The 26,151-nt window shown below is 40.0% G+C and overlaps 1 protein-coding gene across 1 annotated transcript; it reads left to right on the top strand.

Annotated features, from left to right (window-relative positions):
- Window positions 1-14,917: 14,917 nt before the first annotated feature.
- On the top strand, window positions 14,918-17,278 carry LOC109827889 (pentatricopeptide repeat-containing protein At2g44880). The gene has a single exon (XM_020394910.1). It carries the CDS (start codon window positions 15,251-15,253, stop codon window positions 17,033-17,035), a length of 1,785 nt encoding a protein of 594 aa, XP_020250499.1. The 5' UTR covers window positions 14,918-15,250; the 3' UTR covers window positions 17,036-17,278.
- Window positions 17,279-26,151: the final 8,873 nt, after the last annotated feature.

A 26,151-nucleotide genomic window follows, 5' to 3' on the forward strand; every position in this document is an offset into this window, starting at 1 on the left:
CGTATGCACTTTCGGTGAAGAGTATCAATGAGTTGGTGCCTACTACATTCAGAGAGGCCGAAGTAGAGTTCGGAGGTTGATTTGTGGCAGGTAGCTATATAGGAGGAGATAGAGTCTTTTTACAAGAACGATACATGAGAGCTTGTTGAGCTTCCAAAGGGGGCAGAAGGCGATTGGTTGTAAGTGGGTATATACAAAGAAGGAGGGCATTGAAGGCACTCTAGTGAGGTTCAAAGCTAGGCTGGTTATGAAGGGCTATGCATAGGAGGAATGTATTGATTATAACGAGGTTTTCTCTCTGGTGGTGAAGCATTCTTCAATTCGGATTTTGCTACCTTTAGTGGCAAATATGGTTTGGAGTTAGATCAGTTGGATGTGAAGACAATATTTCTTCATGACGATCTTGATGAAGAAATATATATGACTCAACCATAGATATTCTGAGCTGCAGGGAAAGATAAGTTGGTTTGTAAGTTGAAGAAATCACTATATGGTTTGAAGCAATCTCCTGAACAGTGATATAAGCGATTTGATAGTTTTATGATTTCTCATTCGTACACTGGGAGCCAGTTTAATCATTGTGTGTATTTTCCATGTTGAAAGGAGACGCATATGTTTGTGGAAAATTTTGTAGTAAGAAAATGATGAAAGAATTGTTGGCCTTCTTGTTTTGATGATGATTTATAAACAATTTACTACTAATGTTGTTTGTCTAGTGTTTGTACATTTCTATGTATTGTAGACAAACAACGTTGTTGGAGGTTGGATGGATTGCGCCATAACGATCATATCAAATGGAGGTTGGCGGAATGTCGGTGAAGCCTTGCTATTCAAAGTTCAAGATCCAAGTTAAAGCTTCATCCGCTAGATTACCAAGTCAAGCTTATTGAAGATCAAGATCATTGCTTGGGTAATTTAGTTTAGGAATTTATATTATGTGTGTTAGTACTTTAAGCTCAATCATATACACACATACACGTTTTGGTTTTTGTATATATATAGTTATATATATACATATATGTTTTGGTTTGATAGTTTTCAAGTTTTACTATGAAACAATTGAATATAATTAGAAAACATATTTTTTGTTTCATACTCATATGCATATATATGATTTCATCAATATCAATTTTAGTTAGTTAAATGAAATCATGTTTTAGTGCATTATATGTGTATTTTGATAAAATACTACATTCATTGTTTATAGACTTCATAACAATAGTTTACATCTTTCTTCAAGTCTATAAAATCATTTTGTAAAGTTTCAAAAGTTGGTTTAGCCAAAATGTCAAAATTCACATGTTTACATTTTCGTGTTTTGAACTATTTTGCAAAATGATGATATTTTTCATTTGGGAAGTCCTTTTTCGAAACTAGTCATTGTAACATGTTTATTATCATGTCTACAATCATTCCCCAAAGTTTTACATTTTTTGGAATTTATTTGTTATTTTTAAACAGTGTTTTAAAATCAGCAAAACAGGTTTTTCATGTGTTAGATTTCGGTCGACCGCACCCTCTTTGTTTTTCAGACCTGCTCGCGGTCGACCGGATTTTCCGTCGGTCGACCAAATTCTTTCTTTCGGTGGACCGAACGTTCTGTCGGTCGACCGCCAATAGATCCGTTAGATACTAACGGCTATTTTTCTGAGCTGTCTTCTGGGGACTTTTTTGTCTTTTGTTAGGGGTTTTGGCTGAGTTTTTGAGTGGGTATAAATACCCTATTGTTGTTTTCTTTCAAGCCATCTAAGAGAGTTTTAAAACAAGTTTAAGAAAGTTTTAATCAAGGGTTTATGTTTGGTTTAAGTGTGTTTATAAGCTTTTAAGCATTTGGTTTGTGGAGCAAATTTCACAAGAGCAAGTGGAGATCATCCTTGGTGTTTGAGCATTCATTCTTCTCCCTCTCTCTTGTCATCTATAGAGAAGTTTCCTTAAACTCAATTCTAGCATTTTATAAGTTTGTTCTTAATTTCATAAGCTAGATTTCATATTGAGTTTATATTGTTTTATCTCTTTGTTCACACACAACCTATTGAGCTTATTGTATTTACATTCATAGTATAATTTGGGGTTGTGGGTTTGTGACTAAGAGTTATGCTTAATTGAGTTCTCACCTTGTTAGAGAGAACAATCATTTGTCATATTGTGCCTAATTGTGAGGATTCACTTGTAATACACTTGTACACCGAGAGAAGTGTGTGGTGAGAGACGGGGTCGAATCCAAGAGGAGTGGCGTCGGTTGACGTGCCTAGGGAAAGGTTGTAACCGAGCACTTGAGGAGGAGGACACGGGCTAGGACCAAAACTTAGTGTGTGAGGTGTGATTACATGGTGATTGTATTGTGAGGTGTAAACATTGTTTGGGTGAACGTAGAAAACCCGGTTGTGATAGTGGAGATCTCCTCGAGGTGAGGAGCGGAGACGTAGGTCGTGGGGACCGAACTCCGTAATCATATTGTTTGTTTGTGATTGCATTGGCGCACTTACTTTTATGTTCATATCTTATATCGCCTTTGTATATTGCTTGTTGATTATATTGCCCACTATCTAGTTTAGATTGTTTACCCTTGAGTTTATATATCTCTTTGTTAGGATATATATTGTTGTTCATATTACTTATCCTAGCTCATATACATTGTTGTATTTCATACTTGCTAGGATAACTTGTTAATTAATTTTAATTAGCATAAAATCGGATTAGATTAGCATAAGACCCTAATCACCCCTCCCCCTCTAGGGTCTAACAAGAATTGCGTTTGGTTTTATTCTCTCTAACTGCTTAGAAAAAGAATGTTTACAAATCTCTCAACTCTTAATTACAATTGGATTTCCTGATAACAAAAGAGAAGAGAATGATCTGAATTCTTCCCTTTGTTTAATTCTAGGTTCTTCACGGTGGCGATGGAGTGCTTCCTTCGAATGCTTACGTTGAACTTGCTCTCCGTTGACGATCCGAAAATCTCAATTCGCTGGAACAAATAACTTGTCTGGTTGATAACTCTTGACAAATCTTATGATTCAGAATAAGTAACAAACTCTAATAAGAAAAGAGTTGTTTGAACCAAAAATAATTCGGTTAATAAGCTAAGTATCGAATGTCTGGAACTCTTCAGTTTGTTGAAGATCGTTGCCTTTTGATTCTCTTCCCCAAATCCGATCCCTGGATCTCTATCTTCTTCCCCTGAACTCTGTTGAGTTTGTTGATATTTATAGGGAGATTAGGGGTGTATCTGCCCCTATAATCCGCACCCAAATGAGGGTTTAGTCGCCTCATTAATCGGTTGTAACAACCCACGTAAATCACTCCTCAGATCGTGGGTGAGAAATGGTTTTCGAAACTGCGTGGATCATGTTTGAATAAGTCAGAACCATGACTTGCGTTCTGGCTTGAACGCAGTATTTGGGAGTGCGTCCCACAGTGATTTGGAGTTGTGTTTGCAGCGGATGAAGCTGCATTCTGTAGCGGTTGGAGCTGCGTTGTGCAGTGGTTGGAGCTGCGTTCTGCAGCGGTTTGAACTACATTCTGCAGCGGTTGGAGCTGCGTTCTGCAGCGGTTGGAGCTGCATTCTGCAGCGGTTGGAGCTGCGTTTGCAGCGGTTGGAGCTGCGTTCTGCAGCGGTTGGAGCTGCGTTCTGCAGCGGTTGGAGCTGCGTTCTGCAGCGGTTGGAACTGCGTTCTGCAGCGGTTGGAACTGCGTACTGCCTTTATCTTTATATATGGATGACACAAATGACCATTCGGGAAGGTCCTATTCTGGCCATTTGTGACAATTGAGGCATCTCAATAACGCTCTATCAATTGTGGGTCACGATCTCCACTAAGATCTCTTTGCATGGCTTTAACCATGCACTTCTCAGCATATCGAATATTTGCCCACAGTTCTCTAGATCTTCCTGCTTTTCTAAAACCATTACACTGCTCATCAGCGCCTCTAATAGTTACTAATATAATATTAGTCATGTTGTTGTCGCAGCCATCAAGATCAATCATCTCAAATATTTGGCTGTGTTGATAGTTGAGGATGCAATGATTGTGTTGCTTTGACTTTTGGAACGTAGCCACTTGTGTTTTGACCGTAGGGGTGAACTCTTCCTCTTGTTGACTTGTAATTTCTTCTTAATCCATAGGGAAATCCTTTGATTGCGGCTTTCCTTTGGTAACAAGAAAGTCATCTGATTGTAACTTTCATTGTTGGAGCTTGATGAGGATCAACTATCCATTGTGATTTTTAGACAGCCTACAGAACCCCCTCCAAAGTTTTTGAAAGTTCACGGTTGACTGGGACGAATTTTCGAAATACTTTGGATCCCAAAATTTTGTTGATTGAATACACTTCGTCGCAGACTGAGTGGAGTATCTCAGGGTTCTGGACAAATTCGTTGACATCTTCTCTTTAGTTTGTCAATAATGATTTGGACTCTTTCTTGTTTGACCAAGTTCGTAATCTTCAGGGAGGTTGAGCATTTCCTGGCTTAAGAGCGATCTATCGTCATAGACAGAGAGAACCACAAGCCTGTATGGGAAGGACTTCATCCCCAGCTTAGTCAGGAGGACAGCCTCAGAGGATCCCACCATATTGTCATCACTTGGAATATTAACCTCTTTGAGAGAGTTAATCGTGTGATGCGTTCAATCAGCTGAGTGCAGTGATGCATTTGGAAGATAAGGTCCTTTATTTGAAAATGCGAAAATCACGTTTCGGGTGGGATTTTCACCTAAAATCCCGTGTTGATTTAACGACCACAGCTGTATATAAATAGACCACTGAGGTCAAATCAAAAAGTCGCTCGACTTTTCTCTTTCCTATCAACCGCTTAACAGGGTTCCTGTTCATCTTCTCCAGCGCTTCGACGAAAGGGGAATTCATCCCAAAATCTTTCGTTAATCCATTCTACCTCTTCTTCGTCACCATTAGAATGGCTCCTAAGAAGAGAATGGCCTCCAAATCTAAGATCGCCCAAACTCAGGGTGCTCCTTCGGCTAGAACCCCTAGAGATGTCCACGCCGCTGTTCCGTCGTCTCCGACTTCCTCAATTAACTGTAAGTCTGGACGATTGAAAGTTATCTTAATAGGTTCCCTCCCTTCAATTTTTTGATTAGGTGTTCTACCTTCCCCTATTAGAACATAGAGACTATACCTAATGTTTCTCGGTCTTAAAAACGCATGGTTAGCTCCATCGTTCATGATATTTCAACGTAGGTTCAGACCTTGCGTTTCAAATTTTGAATGCAGATTGAGACCCTGCGTTTTGGAATTTTTAAATGCGGGTCAAGACTCTGTGTTTGAAACCTCAAATACAGGTCGAGACCCTACGTTTTGGGACCTGGACGCGGGTCTGGGCCTTGCGTTTAAAATCTTGTATTGGTCGTAGATCCAGAGTTAGACTCCTGAGTTTAATTGTCTGGCTTTTCTATTTGTAGTGTGCTACTCCAATGAGCCTCTTTCTTTCAACCATTACTTCAGTCATGTAGGAGGTGCAGAGAAAAATACGATCTTCAACTTTGCCTTCGAATATCTGATATTCCAGGATACCAACAAAGAGCGGGCGAAGCTCATCACTCAAGCTTTCCCCGAGACTCTTAGATCCTTAGTCACGGATGCTAAATTTGAGACCGCTGAACGTGAGATTTTAAAGAAACCATCCTTCCTTTTCAGGGATTCTGTTAAGATGGACCCCAAGCGGATGTCGGAGGGGAACTACAAATGGCTGAGGGCTGTCAACAATCATCGTCTTTTTCTTCCCAACCTAGAGCGAATGTCGCCGATTTCTTATTATCAGTGCACTTCCATTCCTCGGTCAATGAATTGGGAGCTTGTTCAGGACCAGGGAGGTGTTGCTACTGGTCATATTACACCCCGGGGCACTCATCTGGCTGGCTTCAATCAATTTGTGACCTTGAAGCCAGGCCTATTCAAGAAGGAACATCCCGTCGGCGAACTCGCTAAGCTGGCGGAGGTCTTCATTAGAAAGTTTATCTCTGTCAAAGGAGAGTTCCCCGCTCAAGACTTTCTGGCGGAGGTCTTCATTAGAAAGTTTATCTCTGTCAAAGGAGAGTTCCCCGCTCAAGACTTTAGGGCTCCAACGTGGGTTCATTCGAGTGAGACAGACTGGTGGGCCCGAATGATAAATTTTGTCTTGGAGGAGCTGGAAGAAACTTTGAGGATTTCAGAACTGAGGACTCCGATAACGGATACTCGATACGGGCTTTCTCCAAATTATAGCGGACTTTTTTCTATGCTAGAATTTTATAATCCTCACACTGGTACATTTTTCACTCCTGCTGGTGAATTAAGTTTCGCTCTTCATGAGATGTTTGAAATTTTTGGCTTGTCTTTTGGAGAGCTGCCTTACGAGGAGTTCGTCCCCGGAAATAGGGAATTGGAGATTCCGAAGAATGGTGCCCCTGACATCTATGGCACTTATTGGGAACTGATGTGCCATTTTCAGATCTGTGCACAAATCACTAGGAAAAGGGCCAGTGGTGTGAAACAAGGACAATGGGCAGAATATCTTTTTCAAAATCTGTAGGACAAGGAGGCTGAGGTGACCTGTTTAGCCGCCAGTACTCTTGAAGAAATCAACGAGCGTATCAACGATGCGACCTCCCACTACACTTGTGAGGTAGATGAGAATGTCTTTCCCGCTTTTACCACCTTCGAAAGCTTCCATTATCAGGCAGAAGTTCCAATCTCCGATATGGCCCTGTTCGCGGGTTTTCTTACTCTTTGGTTGAAGCGTTGTGTGGTACCCACCAGGCCAGTGGACGCTATTACGGTAGAGGGGTTATACCCTGCTGTACTTCTAGCTTATGGACGACCCTTAAATCTTCTTTCAGCCATGGTGTGCTGCTTGCAGAGTGGTTTGCGAAAACTCGCTTCTAAATTTGTCACCGTCAAGAAGTTGGACTCCGATGGGAAGACTATCATTCAAACTCCGACCCCTCGAGTGCCAATGCCATATATTTATTTGGTATCTTGGTTTGTGTTGCACTGCCCTTCGATAATGTCGACTCCTGAATTAAGTGGCACCTCAGCTCCTCTTGTTCAGCAATTAGAAACCGCTCAATGGGTTGGTTGGTATCAAGTCAAATTCCCTGAAATATTGAGGCGGGACTATAATTACGAGATCACTTGCAAGTTTCCCGCTTTCGAGGGTGGTGCGTATGGAGAACTCCATCAAGACACTCCGGGACGGAATTCTTTCACCATACTCAGTAGAGGCGCTTTTTGGTGGCTCATAAACATTCGCTCGGGCTATCTTATTTTTCGGCAAGGGAGGAAATGCTTTATTGAACCATATCAACCTTATCGCTTTTCTTGGCAATTTGGCTATGATCAGATTTACGTCGGGAATCCAAACCCTACTCTTGCGTACACAGGTAATGTGTATAAGGGAGCAAGAGCTTGGTATTACTCGGTAGCAGGATGTACATGAGAGAAATTCCGACTACCGCACAAGATGCCCAACGTTCGTACTTTTTTAAGCTTTTGCACGTGGTACCAAGCTGCCTCTCAACTTTCAGCTTACAACATGAATACCTCTTGCTTGAAAGCCATCCGCAAATGGTATGCTTCAAAGAGGAGTGCTAAACGGTTCCGTGCACGGGGTGCTAACGAATATTTATCATATGAAAAGGTGATTACAGAGGACGAATGACGACAATCACCAGAGCCAATTCAGGAAGAGGTCAGGATGCTGGATACTCACGAGGTGGAACCTTCGAGAGTTCAGACTCGGAGTAAGAGTGCCACTGGAAAAAGAGCACTAGACCTGGCTGAAGAAGCCCATTATGACAAACGAGCTCGTCAAAAGTTAGCGCTCGAGCCCCCTGCTTCCAAACTTATGTCAGATGCTCAGAAAGTATGGCATGCCGAAGAGGAAGAACGAGAGTCAACTGCTATGGGACTCTCGCCTCAGCCTGGTCTCCCTAGCGTTGGTCCCGCTTTAAGAGGCCCTGCTTCTTCTTCACATTCATTGAATGAAGAAGAACATGGAGATGAATCATTTGTAGGGGGTATGGAGTTTGCCTCTGAGGACACACTTTGTGATACCGCCTTTGCCGCCTCACATGTTGAAGAAGACATACCTCTTGTCCAAGATCCTACTGTGACTGACCAGCAAGATTCAGTAGTGGACAAGTCTCCCTCTGCTTCTGTGTTACTACCCCCTGTAGGAGGTACGCAGCCAAGCCCTACGACTAGAGTTATATCAAAACCTACTATCACCGAGGATCCACCAGCATTTCTTTCCGTAGACGAAGATGAGCCTATGGACCATAGCGATGGCGAGAATGGTATGGATGATGATGGTGACCAAAGTAAGGGTGATGATGACTTGTGTGATAATAGTGATGACCCCGGTGAGTGGGATATTCCACCACCACGGTATTCAGACAAGGCGTCAGCCTACATTCCCCTGCCTCTCACTGGTAAGCGTCGTTTGTTTTGACTTACGACTAGTCTTTGTTCTATATTTAAACCATTTTCTCGTACAGATCCTATGATCCATAAGGCAAGCACTGTCATCCCTACTTCAACGCAACAACTTATGCTACCTCGAGCTTAAGTGTCAGAGCCACCTTGCTTGGAACTCCCAACGACAACTCTCCCACCGACGACCTTGTTGATAATTTCTTTAGCCTCTACAGAAGTTGTAGATGTGCCCAGATCATCTGGAGCGGGGGAACTCATGATTTTTCAACCGAGTCCATCTCAGCTGGATGTCGATGTTCCCTCCTAAGCTACTATGCCGAAATCGCCTGCTGGTCTTTTACTTGTCTCTGTGTCTTCAGAAGTTTCCATACCATCTCCTATCGCTGCTTTGAGTCCCACGGATGTGCCAGATTTTCTTAAGATTTCTCTTAGTTATCTAGAGAGTCTGGCAAAGAAAGTGATTGAGGTAGTATTGGCTGGCAGAGATACTTTTGAAACCTTCAAGCCTATGCTCACAAATAGTTTAAATAACCTCAAGTTCGTGGGTGATGACGACGTCTTTCGTCGTTGCTCAGAAGCTATCTCACGCCTGGAGGCACAATTAAGGTTCTTGGAGGCCTTAGGTCGTGCTCAGAAGCTATCTCACGCCTGGAGGCACAATTAAGGTTCTTGGAGGCCTTAGGTCGTGCTGATATCCACGCGCAGATTACGTCGACTTTCGAAGACATACGGGCTGAAGAATTTAACAAGTATGAAGCAGCTCAGCGTCATATAGCCGAGGAGGAAGTCCGGGTAGAAGGGCTGAAGAATTTAACAAGTATGAAGCAGCTCAGCGTCATATAGCCGAGGAGGAAGTCCGGGTAGAACATTTGCAAGAGCTGCATGCTCAAAAGCAAGCTGAGCTAGCGCTCTCCAACACTTCTCTAGAGAATTTACGAGAGAAGATCATCGCTACTGAAGTAGAGTTGACTAGGTTGAAAGCTCAATTCAAACGAGAAGAAGTTATTGTCACTGAACTCAACGTCAAGAGCGCAACCTCTCTAGTAGATTATCGCACAAGAGCTAATGATCTTGCAGAGGCTAAACAGAAGATTGCTGCCATGTTTCCTGACGAGGATAAGCTTCGGAAACGAGCTACAATGCTAGTGCGAACTGTTCATGAAGAGAAATTCTCCGACCATAGATCTCAGCTTGTCTCCTTTAGTTTGATAAATTGATGCGTCGGTTTTTTTTTGTATTGCTCTTTTGGTAGTGGCAACACTTATCTTCTTGTTGCTTTGCTTTCCTTTGAATAAATGTAGCGTTGTTTTGGTCTTTCATCGTTTCTTTTGCATATCATTTTCTGACATGGAATAATGAAATTCTACTTTGATATCAAAGGATAAATTGCTTATATGCTTTTTGTTTTAAGTACTAGAAGAAATTTGTAAATCTCAGAGGTGTCATGTTAACATGGTACGTGTTAAGATCAAGGCAACTTTGAGGACCTATCGCTCTATTGGTGAGAGTCGATAAGTTAGAAGTATTGCGATCGGAGCAACTTTGAAGACCTATCGCTCTATTGGTGAGAGTCGATAAGTTAGAAGTGTTGCGATCGGACCAACTTTGAAGACCTATCGCTCTATTGGCGAGAGTCGATAAGTTAAAAGTGTTGCGATTTGAGCAACTTTGAAAACCTATCGCTCTATTGGTGAGAGTCGATAAGTTAGAAGTGTTGCGATCGGAGCAACTTTGAGGAAGGTAGAGTTCAAACATTGGAAAGACTTCGTCAACTATTTTGTTTTAAATTCTGCAGAAGTTTTAAACTCAAGCAGCATATTTTCCAAAAATCCGATTCTAGACATAGGGGTACCCCCTGCGTTCATGCTCTTGAGTTAGGCTGCGTATTTTTGGAAGAACACATCTCCAGATTATTGCGTTTAGTCTGGCCTGCCAATCTTATGGACGCAGGGTTTTGTCCCGCGTCTAATCAGAAGTCCAAGCGACTGCAATGATGACGAAGAGACCACACCTGTCGGGAGTCTTGGAACTCTATATCATTTAATTATTTATAAATAGGCTTGATTAGTCTTGTCAAAAGCCTTAACGTTTAAACTTCTTTCTTGAACTCCCAAACGAGTTTCTTCTCGTTAGTTCTTCTACTATTTCGCCTCGTCTTCTGGCCATAGCTTCCAAGAAGTCTTGCTTGAGTGGAGACGAAAAGATGGCGCACCCTACACCGCCGTCGGAGAATGCTTTTGGGTCCTCTTCCGGACCGACATCGACGCCTCCTTCACCGGCGACTGGATCTCAAGGTCAGTCGCGCTATTTTCTTCGTTTAAGCATTCTTTTTCGATAGGTTTTCTTGAAATTCTTTAGATGAATTCAGGTTGATGATGACGAATAAGGCTCGTCTTTTCAACCTTGAATGTGAAAAGGACTTGCACGTCTCCTGACGAAAACTGTTCGTCTCCTTGATTTTGGATGATAAAAGAATTTCCTATGTCCATTGTCGTAACGAAGGGTCAAACCCTTAATGTTAAACATACGGAAAAGTTTCTGTGTTCATTGACGAAAACTACTCGTCTTAGACACAAACAAAATTCATGCGTTCTTTGATCTTGAATGCAGAAGGGAACTTCTGTGTTTATTGATGAGATGAAGGGTTGATCCCTTAATCTTAGACACAAGAAGAAGTTTTGCATTCATAGTGATCCAACGCGGGTCTAGTTTCCTTGCGTTCAGGCTGATCTTGACGCATGCCTAGACCACTGCGTTTGCATTCACCCATTTTATTTGACTTTGCTTTTTGTTTGTCTGCAAGGTGGGGCTCCTGCTGTTGCTCCCCTTATTATTTCAGAGGATGCTCCTTTGATCACCCCCTCGCTATAGTCCTTCCTGGTGAGGTTTTTACTCCACTCCCCGAGAGTGTGGACTTCCTCACGAAGCTTCTGGAGAACAGGTTAGGCAAGCATACCTTATTTTTGAGCAGGGATGGGCTCCATTTTCAGAATTCAGAGCTCGTTCATGGATGTGATGCGCTTGATTAAACGTATCAACCGCAACTGGGCTTTTCACTGTGCTGAGAAGATTTACTTCTTCTCAGGCACTGTGGAGACCTTAGAGAAATTGCAGAATGCTGACTTGAAGCCCGAGATAGAGGAGGATTTTCAAGCCTTGCGATGAGGAGCTGGAGCTGCTGCTGCCACTGCTGAAGAATTGAGGGGGAGGGCTGAAGCAGATGTCCGAGCCAAGCATTCTGCTCGTATATCCCAGGCTAAAGCCCGCCTCACATCTTTTTTTCCTTTGAAGGCTTTCATAATACTTTTTGGCTTGTAATTGTTCGCGGGAAAAACCGTAGCTTTCTTCATTAATGAGATAATTGTCATCTTTAGTTACAACTTTTTGAGTTACAAAAGATCCGGTCTTTTATAGATCCGGTTACAACTAAATCAAAGAAAATATTAGTATCACCGCTAAGGGGCAACACTAAGGAAAAGAGACGGGGAAAGAAGAAAAAGACTCCTCCTTTGTTGTAGACGGCTCGCTCACTCCTCGCTCCGGCAGGGCTTCGCCTGTGCTTTCTAAAAATCCTCTCCTCTCTCTCTAGCCTTGCTCCAAGACAAAATAAATCCAGCCCTTTGAATGAGGACCTAAGGGGGGTATTTATAGTGCAAGAGGGGGGCTAGGGGACCCTCAAGGGGTGCGGACACCCCTTGGTGTCTCGGCCATGGCCGAGACACCCGGGTGTCTAGGCTTTTCCTAGACACCCCGGGGTATTTCGACTGGCCGGGACTCCGTTTAGGTGTATTTTGTTTGTTTCCCCGTAGATTCTTCGTCCGGACTTGGATTTGAGTGATTCCGGGTGCGTTGGATGCGTGATGAAGAGTTCAATCCACTCTGGTGGTTGGATTGTCCTTAGAGTGGTCGAGGCATGAAGGGCGTTGTCCTTTTTGTGAACAGTGCCGGGTTCCCGATTGGTCCGGGTCTTGGTTGTTCCGAAACCCTATCCGCTTACGTAGCTCGCCGACTCACTTCAGTCATTCGTCGACGTCGATTAGGCTCATGTGGATTGGATGGTGACGTCCATCGTCGCTCGTTAACACTGAACCGGTTGTGGAGAACTATAGGCAATTTTCGATGCCTACAGTATTTTCTTTCGATTCAAGCTCAGTAACTTGTTCAGTAGTATGGCTAGCATCTCAAACCCACGCCTTGTCTTCTTCAAATACCACATCTCGGCTAATGTGAATCTTTTTCTCAACTGGATCATACATCCTAAATGCTTTCGATTCACTGCTGTAGCCTAATAGAATGCACTTTACACTCTTGTCATCAAGCTTGGTTCTTTTTACATCAGGAATGTGGACATGCCCTATGCTCCCAAAAATCCGGAAGTGTTCCACTGATGGTTTTGCACCACTCCAAGCTTCTTCAAGCGTCATATCTTTCACAACCAAAGTAGGAGATCTGTTGAGCACATAATTTGCCCACTGTACAGCTTCTGGCCAGAACACTTTTGGAATCCCTTTCTCTGTAAGAACAGCCCTTACCATGTTCATCATGGTTCTATTTTTTCGTTCAGCCACTCCATTTTGCTGTGGAGTATATGAGGTAGTCAGTTGCCTCTTAATTCCATGCTCATTGCAGAATTCCTTGAACTCTCCAGAGTTATACTCTCCACCTCTATCTGTTCTCAAGCATATTATACACATTCCAGTTTCCTTTTCCACAAAAGCTTTGAACAATTTGAAATGATAGAATGTCTCTGATTTTTTTGGAGCAAAGAAAATCCAACACTTCCTAGAAAAATCATCAATAAAGCTTATCAAGTACCTCTTCTGGTTGTTTGATGGAGGAGTGATTGGGCCACACAAGTCAGAGTGGATGAGTTGCAATTTTTCTGTTACTCTCCATGAACTTTGCTTTGGAAAGGGCATCCGATGTTGCTTGCTTTTCATACAAACTTCGCATGTAATTCTCCCTTGTCCTATCTCTGGCAGACCGGTAACCATTCCTTTGTTGTATAAAATAGCCAGGCCCTTGTAACTCAGATGCCCGTATCTTTGGTGCCACAGATCAGCTTTGTCAGAATTCCCAGCCCGAAGACATTTTTCTTCCTCTGTCTTGCTGCAAGTCTCTGTGAGTAAGACATACATTCGGTTTCCACTCATTACAGACTCAGCAATTTTCCCTTTGGTGGGATGAAAGATGCTGCAAGTCTTGTGGACTCCTCCTTCGAACAACACATCCAATACCCTTTCCTGAAGTTGCCCGACACTCAGCAGATTGTTCCTCAATTTAGGAACGTAATAAACATCCCTCATCATATAGCTAACTCCATTGAGCGTGATATTTACCACGCCTTTCCCATTGACAATCAGCTTGTGATTATCTCCAAGTTTGACAGCATGAGTAAAAGATGTGTCTAAACTCAAGAACATACCTCGATCACCACACATGTGGTTCGAGCATCCAGAATCAACAAACCAGGTACCATCTTTCTTAGTTCCTTGAAGCTCTACTTCTGCCATTAGAAGGACAGCATCCTCTTCCTCCTCTGTGTAGTTTGCTTCTTTCCAACTAGGATATTTAAACTGATAATGTCCTAGATTGTGACATTTATAGCACTCGATCAGTGCTTTGTTGACAGCGCATCCTCTGCCCCTGCCTCGGCTGCCTCTGTAACCCCCTCGACCTCTGCTTCTGACATTGAGTGCTTGTTCATCCTCTTCAGTGTTGATCTTTCTGAACTTCTGCTCATGAACAGCCAAAGAACTTTGCAACTCATCAATAAACATTTTCTCAGTATCTTTGGATTCCTCAATAGAAATCACAACATATGTGAATTTGTCTGTCAGCGTTCGGAGGATCTTCTCGACAATCATTGAGTCTGGCATGGCTTCCCCATTGCTCCTCATTTTGTTTGAGACTGTCATTACTCGCACAAAGTAATCCATAATCTTCTAGTCTGTCTTCATGGCCAGAACCTCAAATTCCCTCCTGAGAGTGTTGAGTAGAGATCTCTTCACTCTCTCATTTCCTCCGAACTTCCTTTTCATTGAATCCCAAACAATTTTGGATGTTTTTCGATCCAAGATTTGTTCGAACACCGTCCGATCAATCGCCTGGAACAGGTAATGCTTTACCTGATGATCTTTCATCTTGAGATCCTCTAGAACTCTCCTTTGTGCAGCAGTTTGCTCGACTCCTTCTGCTGGTTCATTGTAGCCGTCGGCTACCAGATTCCATAAGCCCTTCGCTCGCAAAAGATTCTCCATCAATTCACTCCAATGATCGTAGTGACCATCAAAGTGCAGAATTTTTGTGAGGGATTTCTCGTCGCTCATGATTTCTCTCTTGAGTTACTCTGGCTCTGATACCAAATGTGAAGTTTAGCTTCTGAAAATCACAATTGCACCAGAATAACTACACTTTACTCGTGAGATTTGAGTGCCTTTTGTAGGGCTTACAAACTGAACAACTGAACACTGCTAAAAACAAGGACACGATCTTCTACCATCACAACAAATGGCTAAGAAGACTCTAACAAACTTTGACTGACAAAACAACCCAAAGAGACTCTAACTAATCCCATATTAATAGGATGACTTATTCTTAACAAAATAACATAAAAGACTCAACAAATTCTATGTTTTAAGGTTAATTTGATGTCGTTAAGAAAATTCACACGGCTAACATTGGAGTATTTTTTTTTTTTTTGCTCCGTTTTGGAAACTAGGGAATGCAAGTGCTTTATTGGAAAACAACAAGATATTTAAGTGCAATTTAGCTGATAATCAAAACCCCAAACCTTTCCTCTCTCATTCTCTCATTCATGAACCAACGCTGGTCCCCTCAAGAAAAGCTCTGCTTCTGTCTCCTAACCCAAACAAACCCAAAACCCTCCCTCTCCTCTCTCCTCTCAATCCAATCCTTCCTCCTCCGCCGCGCTCTCCTCTTCTCCAACCTCCACCTCTTTACCCTCCTCATCTCCTCTCTCTCCTCCTCCAACCTCCCCCTCTCCCTCCGCCTCTTCGATCTCCGCACCTCTCAGGACTCCTTCCTCTGCAACTCCATCCTCCAATCCCTCGTCCGCCATCGCCATTTCAAAGAATCCATCTCCCTCTATCGCGATCTTCGAAGGCGAGAATTCTCCCCTGACACCTACACATTCCCTCCCCTTCTCAAATCTTGTGTTTTTCTACGAAGGGAAGGGGCTCAGGTTCATACCCATGTGATTAAATTGGGATTTTACGATGACCCATTTTGTGCTACTGGGTTGGTTGACATGTACTCGAAGTTTGGGGAAATGTGTTGCGCACGAAAGGTGTTTGATGAAATGCCGAGCAGAAATCCGGCTTCTTGGACCCCGATGATCGTTGGGTATGCGATGGTGGGGGATTTGGACTCTGCGGTTGAGTTTTTTAAGAGAATGCCTGAGAAGGATATTGTGGCGATTAATGCTATGATTGATGGTTTTGTTAGGTTTGGGGATTTGGATTCTGCGAGGAAACTGTTCGATGGAATGAGTGAAAGAAGTGTGGTTTCTTGGACTAGTTTGATATCCGGGTATTCTAAGGTTGGAGATATGGAGGCAGCGAGAGTGTTGTTTGAGGAAATGCCGGTGAAGAATTTGTTCACTTGGAATGCGATGATAGGTGGGTATTGTAAGAATAACCAGCCGCAACGAGCATTGGAGTTGTTCCGTGAGCTTCAATCAGCTGCATGCCCATTTCATCCAGATGATGTGACTGTTGTTAGCATTTTGCCCGCAATTTCATCAACTGGCATGATCGATTTGGGCCGATGGATTCACAGATATGCTCGAAAGAGTGGGCTTGATAAGAAAACCAATGTAGCAACTGCGCTAATGGACATGTACTTCAAATGTGGTGATATCCAAGAAGCGAGGCGAGTGTTTGACTCAATTGGAGCCAAGGAGATTGCTTCTTGGAATGTGATGATCAACGGACTTGCTGTCAATGGCCAGGCGACAGAGGCACTGGATGTGTTCTCGGATATGACTTCATTTGGTGAGCGACCAAATGAGATAACAATGATAGGCGTCCTGTCAGCCTGTGCACATGGCGGCCTCATAAAAGAAGGTCGAGAATGGTTTAACAAGATGAATGAATTTGGAATCCAATGTAGGATCAATCACTATGGATGCATGATAGACCTCCTAGGCCGAGGAGGGTATCTAGACGAAGCTGAGAGGCTCATTGAAGAAATGCCATACTCTCCTAATGGAATTATCTTGAGTTCATTGTTGTTTGCGTGTGTTTGTTATAAAGATATCGATAGGGCAGAGCAGGTGATGAAGATGATTGAGAGGGTTGAGCCGGGAAATGTGAGGAACTATGTCATGATGAGGAATTTGTATGCAGAGGAGAAGAGATGGATTGATGTGGAGAGGGTGAAGGAGGTGATTAGGAGTTGTGGAGGGAAGAATGAGGCAGGGTGTAGTGTTATTGAGATTGGAAGAAGAGTTTGGGAGTTTGTTTCAGGGGATAAAGTTCATCCTGAGTGGGAAATTATATGTGGGATTCTTGGGGAATTGAAGTTGCATATGAAAGGAGTGGGAACGGATAGGGAGTGTGAGATTGAATTGATTGGTTGAAGAGGGAGAGTATATTGGCACTTGTTGCTCAATCAGTTGGCGAGATTTTTTGTAGGTAATTTAATTAGTAGTAGATGGCTTCTCTAATGCATTGTACACTGTTCAGGTTTTTGTAAGACTGAAGGGCTTGAAGGCATGACCTTGTCCTAATATCTCAGGATGAAGGTTTTGTCGTGTGTTTGTTGGATTCAAATTATCCCTAATTAGGTGGTAATTGAAAGGATGAAACTAGATCTGGTCACATTTCCACTATTGTGTTCGTGGCTTTCATTTTAGCGATTCTCAAGAAAAAAGTTTTAAATTTACTTTCGAATCTGTGAAAATGTAGATGATTTAATTTTTTTTTTAAAAGATGTTCGTGCTTCTTTCAGAAATAATAAGTTCTGGTTTGTTTCTCTGCATTCTAACGAGATATAATCGGGAAATATCGAACTTGGATACAGTTGAAACTTAGTGCAAAACCATATCTGTATCGGCGGATATATCCATAACTATTTTCGTTAGGATATGGATATAATTACTGAAATTTAGAGCCGAGAGGATATAATTTTGGATATCGTTATAGTGAAAGATACGAATCTATCTCTAAAATATTCGAATATATGTTGGTTATACAGCTGCAATTGTTTCCATCCTTGGATTAATGAATTTGAGACTAATTTTGATGATCAAAAGATCTAATCTTAGCTTTTCAAATATGACAAACATATTAATGAACTCTCTTATATCATACAAACTATACACTTTTTGATATTATTTTGTTTTCTCAAATCCATTTTGCATCCTCATGTATATCTTCACATATATTCGGGGATGTATGTGTGTGTATATATATATCTTCACATATTATTTTGTTTTCTCAAATCCATTTTGTATCCTCATGTATATCTTCACATATATTCGGGGATGTATGTGTGTGTATATATATATCTTCACATATTATTTTGTTTTCTCAAATCCATTTTGTATCCTCATGTATATCTTCACATATATTCGGGGTTAAGACTTAGAGTTTGAATCCCTTCTTTCGTTTCTTGAATGATTGATAAGAACTAAGAATTCAAGTTTCATTCAAATTAATCATTTTGGCTGACCGTTTTTACATAGATGATAAGTAAAAAAGCCGTAGGAACTAGAATGAACAGCGCAGTAGCAATAAGTGCGAGAATATTGACTTCCATAATATAATCTTCCTTTTTTTGTTTCGCAATAACTCGGGATCTAATCCCATAGAGATGATAAATTTGACTCCTGTAAATTCAATGGGATGAATTACATCCTAATGATACTGAATCAGATCAATATTATGAATAACAATTTCTGATCTATCAAACCAATTCATCGTCGAGAATCGAATAGTATAACATGGAAAGATCTTTTATCCATACTAAATCAAAAATACCATTTTTGATTGGACCGGAAATACACATCATTGTATTTTCATTCCCTTTTTCACCTTTTCTTTTCTATAACTTATTATCTTCCGTATACAACTTTCCTACTTATACATAGAATTATGTAAATAAAATTATGAGGTATCATATGACTGGTATTCTCTGAGTCATACACAGATCCAAACAGTATAAGTGAGATGGAAAAAGAAAGGATTAAGTATAAAAAAAAAGAATAGTCGAACAAATGAAATTTAATTTACTAAGAAGAAGAAAGGGGCGCTGCTTGGTTGGCCTTTTATTTTATTTTATTAGTATCCTCTTTAATTTGAATGAAACTTGGATTCTTAGTTCTTATCAATCATTCAAGAAACGAAAGAAGGGATTCAAACTCTAAGTCTTAAATGAAATGATTGGGCTAGAATCAAAAGTATCTTATTAAGTATTTAATCTGGTGTGGTAGAAAAAACTATTTATCTAGATATATAGTTCTTTCTACCACACCTGCTAGTATTGTATACTATTTTTAGTATTAAATTACAATATATATGTACATATATTAGATGTACATATAGATAGTAGTACTCTAATTCTATTTCTTTTAGTTTTATTTCCCACCTTAAGATCTTAAGAAAGAAGTCATTGATTGAACAATTAACAGATGATCTGCAGAGTTAAGTTATACAGTAACTTCTTTGTATTTCTAAAAGAAGTAGAGCAGACCCTGCCTATTTTTCATGCTTAAACATGAGATGAGTCAAAAAAATCATAAAAAATTTTCTAGGGGTCTAAAACAAATGTTAAATGTGTGATATGTGGGTCGTTCAACGTAAGAAAGATCTAATTTTATTATGTCTAGGACTTCTTTGGACAACCACTAATCACCTCGTTTCCAATAGAAATAAAATATGTATTGTCGTAATAGGGGAACGGCTTTCTTTTAGAAAGGTAAAAGTAAAAAAAATATAGGTATTAGTTTTTCTTATTGTAATATTTATAATTCTGATAAGAGCTGATTCACCAAAATGGAGAAAAATTAGGTTGGAAGGGGGTATGTATCGATTTTCCTTACCGAGGCATATCTGTATCAGTACTTGTATATGTGGTTGGCAAGCAGATATGAATATAATAAGTATTATACTCGAGCCCTATCTGACCATCTGCACTCCTATTGAGACTTCCATCTTTCCATTATTTTGTATGTGCCCTCTCGAGAGTCGAAGAAAAGGGTGTCTAAGTCCTAAAATCACATTCGGTGCATCAAAACTTTAAAGTTATAAAGAGAATTGTGCTTTATAATTTGGTACTTGATATACCTTCATATACGTTGAGTTCCAATTTTATGGGAGGAATTTGAGGTTCTTTATTATTTAGGGTTTGTTTTGCTTTTAGACCCAAAATTTTGCCCCCATTTATCAAAAAACCTATTAAGTTTCATTTAAATCTATAAACCTAAAATCTCCACACCCACTTACTTTTAAAACCATTTCCTATTAAGCCATATATTTTCATATAGTATTTCAAAAATACCAAAACTCCCCTTAACCCTCATATATTTAGATTTTGAGATCAAACTCGCCTTAACCCACGTAAATTTAGATTTTGAGATCAAAATCGCAAATCTCTCTCTTGTTCCCCCAAACACTCATAATATTCTCTCTACTTTCGATCCTAAATTTTTGAAGATTTTAGACCTAAATCAGTTGCTATCGTCTTCCATGATAAAGTAATCGAAGCTCTCTGCGCAACATAGAGTTGCTATTATGGTCAGCCCTAATTACTTGAAGCCTTAGCCATGAGTTCATTTTGGAGTCATTGTCACCCGTGAATCCTAAAACAAGTAGTCCCAAAATCAACTTTCAGCAGTCACTTCTCTCAAATCCTAGTAGACCTAGCCCCAAATACTAAAAACATTACCCCCAAATTCCCTTCGATGCAATGATGGTTTCTAATAAAGTGAAGGGGTCGACATCCAGGAGTTCTTCAAAAGCAACAAAATCTTCCTCCTCTAAATGCAAGAATTCTTCTTCTTTATAAGTAAAGTTTTAGAATTTTGTGTTTTATTTAACTTGTTTTATAGTTTTGCAAAAAATACATAGAGGCCAGACATAAAAAAAAAAGAAAATAAGATGGGAGTAGATGATATGAAAATTTTAAGTGATTTTAAATGGTATATTATATTTAATTGTTAATGCATAATTCCTTCCAATATGTTTATTTTAGAGATTTAGTTGATAAGTGTATTGTACTGGATGAAAGATATACGGAAGCTCTTAGGAAGACCCCTTTTCCCAACTTTCTTTGAGTACCAACCTGCTTAAGCAATGAGCAAGTATACATTGATTGCTTGGTCTAGAAATTTAATCCCGATAAATGCTCATTACAATTAGGCATAAAGAGTATGTTTTTGGTATAGAGGATGTGCACTGAATAACCGATTTGCCCAAGGAGGAAATTATGATAAAAATGACAGGAACATTAGCTAATACAATCTATCCCAATTTGTAAAAAACTATAAGACACTGAAGGGCAAGAAGGATAGTAGGAGTAGGGGAAGAAGAAAGTCGAGGAGGAAATGGAGGGGGTAATTTTAGGAAAGCGCAATAGAATGGTTATTGTAGATATGGCCAAAAAAGACCATATAGTTTGTGTGAAACTCATTGTGGCCTTTATTATTGGCTTCATATTATACTCATGGACGTGTATGACATGTTTAGATATGCACTTGTCCACTTTTGAGAATTATAATTGGTGTCATGTAGTATTTACTATTCTTTAAAAAGAGGAAGAATGCGAAGAAGTCTATTATTTTGAGGGGGTTGGGAATGACCATTTACTAGGTGCATGAGTGGTTTTACCTCTGTATTGTTGGTAAGTGACATGAAAATTACAATGTATATTTGAAGTAATTATTTTTTTCATGCACATGCTAATGTATATTTTTTAAAGTTTGGTTTTATGATTTGGTTGTTGGGGGGGGGGGTTTGAGGTTTGAACTAGAGTGTATTTTAGACATTGAAAGCCTACCCCTACTCTTTGTGTTAAGAATAATAAAAATTTTAGGAGGACTATCATGAATAGATTATTCAAAAATCCAAAATGTCCTATTGATATTGGTCAAGGGACTACTCCTCTTATTCATAGGGCATAGCGCCAAGGGCCTGCATATATAGGATCCTCAAACTCCTTCAGATGGCTGGTTCTAGAAACCACAGCTCTTTCCTGCACATAAAAATTTGTAAGGGGGAGGAGTTGGGTTCTCCTGTTGTTTCTCCGACAATGAAGTCAGTATTTTAATTTTGAGTGGGAAAATGAAAGACAAATTGTATAAGTAGTTATTCATACTGGCCAAAAAGTAGAAGTAGGTACCCAATGCAGCACGGTTCCCTTTTATAGTAGATCATAGGGATATTAAGGTAACTTTAGCTAAATCCAGTCAGGCTGCTAAGTTGGCAGATACCTTCCAGGTGTCGTCCATGGAAGAAGGTAAGTCATCTGCTTATTTAATGAGGGAATGGTAGCAGGTACTTGGAGCTGACCAGGTCCAATGAGTTATAAATACTAATGGGGTTAGAGCAATGATGATTTTGTCAGAGCAGTTAAGCGAGAGAGTTCGACTGGCGAGGGGTTCAAGGTAACTGCTGTCACTCTATTTGTTTGGTCAAGAGCTGAGAACTGCCACCTTTTTAGCTTGTCTCGCAAGTTGTCGGCTGGCAAAGTAGGCCAAGTGAGGCTTGCTAGACGGGACGATCGAATGAGCTAGCCAACAAGTACTGCCTTTTGACTCAGCTACGCAAGTTATCAGCCAATATGGTCGACTATAGGAGTAGTTTGAGTCGTCTTGGCCTCAATACGTTTGATTAGGTGAGGGGTGAGACATGTGTTGCTTCCCTAGGGAGATCTGAACTTGGTGGTTTTTAGGCAATAACAATTTGCTTTAATTGTTATAAAGATGAATGAGTTGAATGAGCTTATTAAGGAATTACAGAACTTAGAAGAGGACGATACTATAGATGTAAATAAAAACAAAGATGACACGAGCGATAGGATTGTGAGAATGAGGAAGTGGAAAAGGATTAGGAAAATGAAAATGAGAAGAATATTGAGGAAGAGAAAAATACAAAAGATAAAGAGGAGAAGCAGAGTGAAGTAGAGGGGGATAACGCTGAGGAGATAGAAGAGGATGACAACTTTGGTGATATGTGATCCTTGATTCTCTCCTTTAAATAATTCCTTAATTTCCTCTATCTAGATCCATTCTTTTCTCATATTTCCTTTTTTAGGGACTATACAAATCTAGATTCACTTTTTCTTCTTCTTTCCTTTTGTAAGGCTTGTACATATTCCACATTAAAGGGGTGTTATTCGTTGTGGATCGTTGATTCAGACTCCAACAATTGTCAATGAATCTGACATTCTTGGATTAGGATTAGGATTAGGAATTTTTGGTTAGAGCTCCGGACTGTTGGTTTGGATTTTAAATTTTGAGTAGAATTCTAGAACTTTTGCTTTGGATTCTTAAACTTTCACTTTAGATTTGTGGACTTTTACCTTGGATTTGTGAACTGATTGTCGAATCCTTGAACTAAAGTTTAGATTCATGGATTATTTGAATTTGGAGTTTCAAATTATATTATTATCTTAAATAATATTTTTAGCAAAATAAACATTAATTTAAAAAACTATCCTCATTTTGATTAATGAATGACAACAACAAAGCTAAGTACCTCCTTTAATTCGTTTAAAAAGTTTAAACAGTGCTGCATAAAAGTAGATAACTAGCGTTGAAGCACATAAATGAAAATAACTACTGTTCAACTACATAAAAGAAAATATCTAGTGTTCAATCATATAAAAACTATATTAAATTACTTTCTTAAGAGCTATATTTTTTGAAAGATATGTATTCCATCATTCTTCATGATTACTGCCATAGAATTACGCTATATTCCTGCTACGGGGAGTTGTGTTTGTTGACTTTGTAATACATCCTCCTCGTCAGAATCAACATTAGGAGGAGCATCATACATGGTTGCCTAGAAGGATGGTCAGAAGTATCAAAATTATATTGTGAGCCCTCAAAACTCAAAAAGTTATGTAAACCAACACATGCAAGTACCATTTTATTTTGACTCTCATATAAAAATCTAGGAGATTTAGAAATAGTGAAGCATGACTTAACAACACCAAGGATAAGCTTGATGCAGTTCCTGAGAGACGAATGTCAATGGTTAAATAGCTCCTGCTTAATTCGTGGTTGTTAACAACTATTGCCAAACTCTTGGAGGTGGTACTTCGTAGCTTAATATTGAGATGAGAACTGAAGCCTATTTGGAATTTGTCTATAATAATAAATAAATATAAACTATTAAGTAAAAGTTATTATGAAATTAAAAAACAAATATGTATCTTACTATTCAGAAGCGGAAGTCCATTTGGCTTGCTCATTGCATCATTTAGTACTCTAGCATCATTTGTAGATTTTTCCCATCTCGGTAAAACATAGATGAACCTGAGGTCAATGTGCGTGCTGCTAATATTTTTGACAGAGAATTCCATGACGATTACGGTAAGGGGTAACATCACTAGATACCATGCATGAAATATGAGTCCCATCATTCGCACCGATACAGTCCCAAAAGTATAGTTATACACTATTTCTTTAATTATTATTATAACTGTCTATAATTCACAATATAATATTAGAATATTTATTACTTTAAAATAGGGCAAAAATCGAGGGCTTGAATTAACTCTATCTAGTGGTTCAGTGGGAGGAGATAGGGCTGTCCAAAATACCCGCCGGCCCGGCCCGGCCATGGCCCGGAAATCCGGCGGCCATGGCGGGTTCCGGGCCCGGTCCGGGTGACCCCGACGGCGCCCGGCCCGGCCCGGAACAGGCCGGCGCCGGATCAATCCTGCGGCGAGCAGCCCGGCCGGCGGCAACGGTCACCAGTGGCTGACGTGCCTGAAAAATCCGGCCCGGCCGGCCGGCCCGCGTCACATACGGTCACATTGGTGACCGTTGTGGCCAAAACGGCCGGGCCGGGCCGGCCCGGCCCGACCACAACGGCCAAAAAACGTCGTTTGACCGTTTTGCCCCCAAAACGGTTAAAAAACGGTTATTTTGTGAGGTTATTTTGGTCATTTGCCTAGGGGGCTGTATCTATAAATAGAGGGGATTTTCATTTGTTTTCTTCACACCAAAAACTCATCTCTTCTCTCTTATACTCTTATACTCTCTCTTATACTCTCTCTTATACTCTCTTATTTATACTTTCTAATCCTTTCATCAAATGGCTTCCCGATTTGATTATGAAGAGCAAAACCTATCTCCCGATCCTGAAATGAGTCCTCCTACTATGAGTCCTCCTACTGGGTCTATTCCTACCGAAGTTAATCCCGAATCCGGTGGCGACGAATCTGTACCAAGAGCTCCTAAAAGGCCAAGATCCGATGTGTGGAAATTTTACGAGAAGATCGACGTCACCAAGGATGAACACGGTAGGATCCTCACCCAGAAGGCTAAGTGTGCATTGTGCGGCAAGATTTTTCAAGCTCATCATAAGAGCGGCACCAACCACCTCAAACGCCATTTAGATAAACACAACAAAGGCCGGACTCCTCAAGGTGATATCCGACAATCTATGATTTCTCAATCCTCCTCTTCTGGTAGTCTCGGTAGTTGGAACTATGACGCTGCCAGAGCCAGGAAATGCGTAATCAGGTTTATCATTCTTAAAAACCTTCCTTTTAAATTAGTAAAAGATGATGAATTTGAAGATATGTTTAGAGATGGTTTTTATCCTGCATTTTAAAAAAATTCTCGTCAAACCTGTTAACGTGATATTTTAAAATATTATTAGCAGGAATAAGAAAAAATAATTTCTTATTTTAAAAATTTAAACTGTAAATTTTCTTTAACTTCTGATATTTGGACATCTAGAGCACAAACTGGATATTTATGTATCACAGCACACTGGATTGATAAAAATTAGGAAATGTTTAAAAGAGTTGTTTCTTTTATTGCAATAGAAGAGTCACATACTGATGCTAATGTTACAAATTTAATAATTGAAGAACTTATGAAATTAGAAATTTCAGAAAGAATATTTTCTCTTTCACTAGATAATGCAAGTAATAACAATGTAGCTGTTGATTTTATCAGATCAACTTTATCATTGCCATGTCATGGTGATCTTTTTTATATTAGGTGCATCTGTCATATTTTAAATTTAATTGTTCAAAGTGCATTTACTTAAATTAAACCCATGATATTAAAGGTTAGAACAGTTGGTTACATGCATAGTGCTTCTAAACAAAGACTTAAAAGATGGAAACAATTTTGTAAAAGAAAAAATGTAAAGCCTAGACTAATTGTAAAAGATGTTGACCATAGGTGGAATTCCACATATGCAATGTTAAGTATAGCAATAGAATATAAAGACATTATAACTGATTTTATAAACTATTATGCTTCTAGTTCTAGTTCTGGTAGCACTTATGGAATAACTGAAGATGAATGGAGAATTATATGTAATTTAAATAAAATGTTATAAGTTTTTTATGATGCTACAATGTTATTATCTGGTTGTTATTATCTAACCATTACTTTAGCTGCTTTACAAATTTTAAATATTTAAAATTTTTTTGGGAAATATCGTATGGATAATACTTTTGGACCTATGATTTTTGAAATGGAGAGCAAATTTAATAAGTACTTTA

This window comes from Asparagus officinalis, unplaced genomic scaffold (genome assembly GCF_001876935.1).
Source record: "Asparagus officinalis unplaced genomic scaffold, Aspof.V1 AsparagusV1_Un514, whole genome shotgun sequence".
In the NCBI taxonomy this organism is placed as follows: domain Eukaryota; kingdom Viridiplantae; phylum Streptophyta; class Magnoliopsida; order Asparagales; family Asparagaceae; genus Asparagus; species Asparagus officinalis.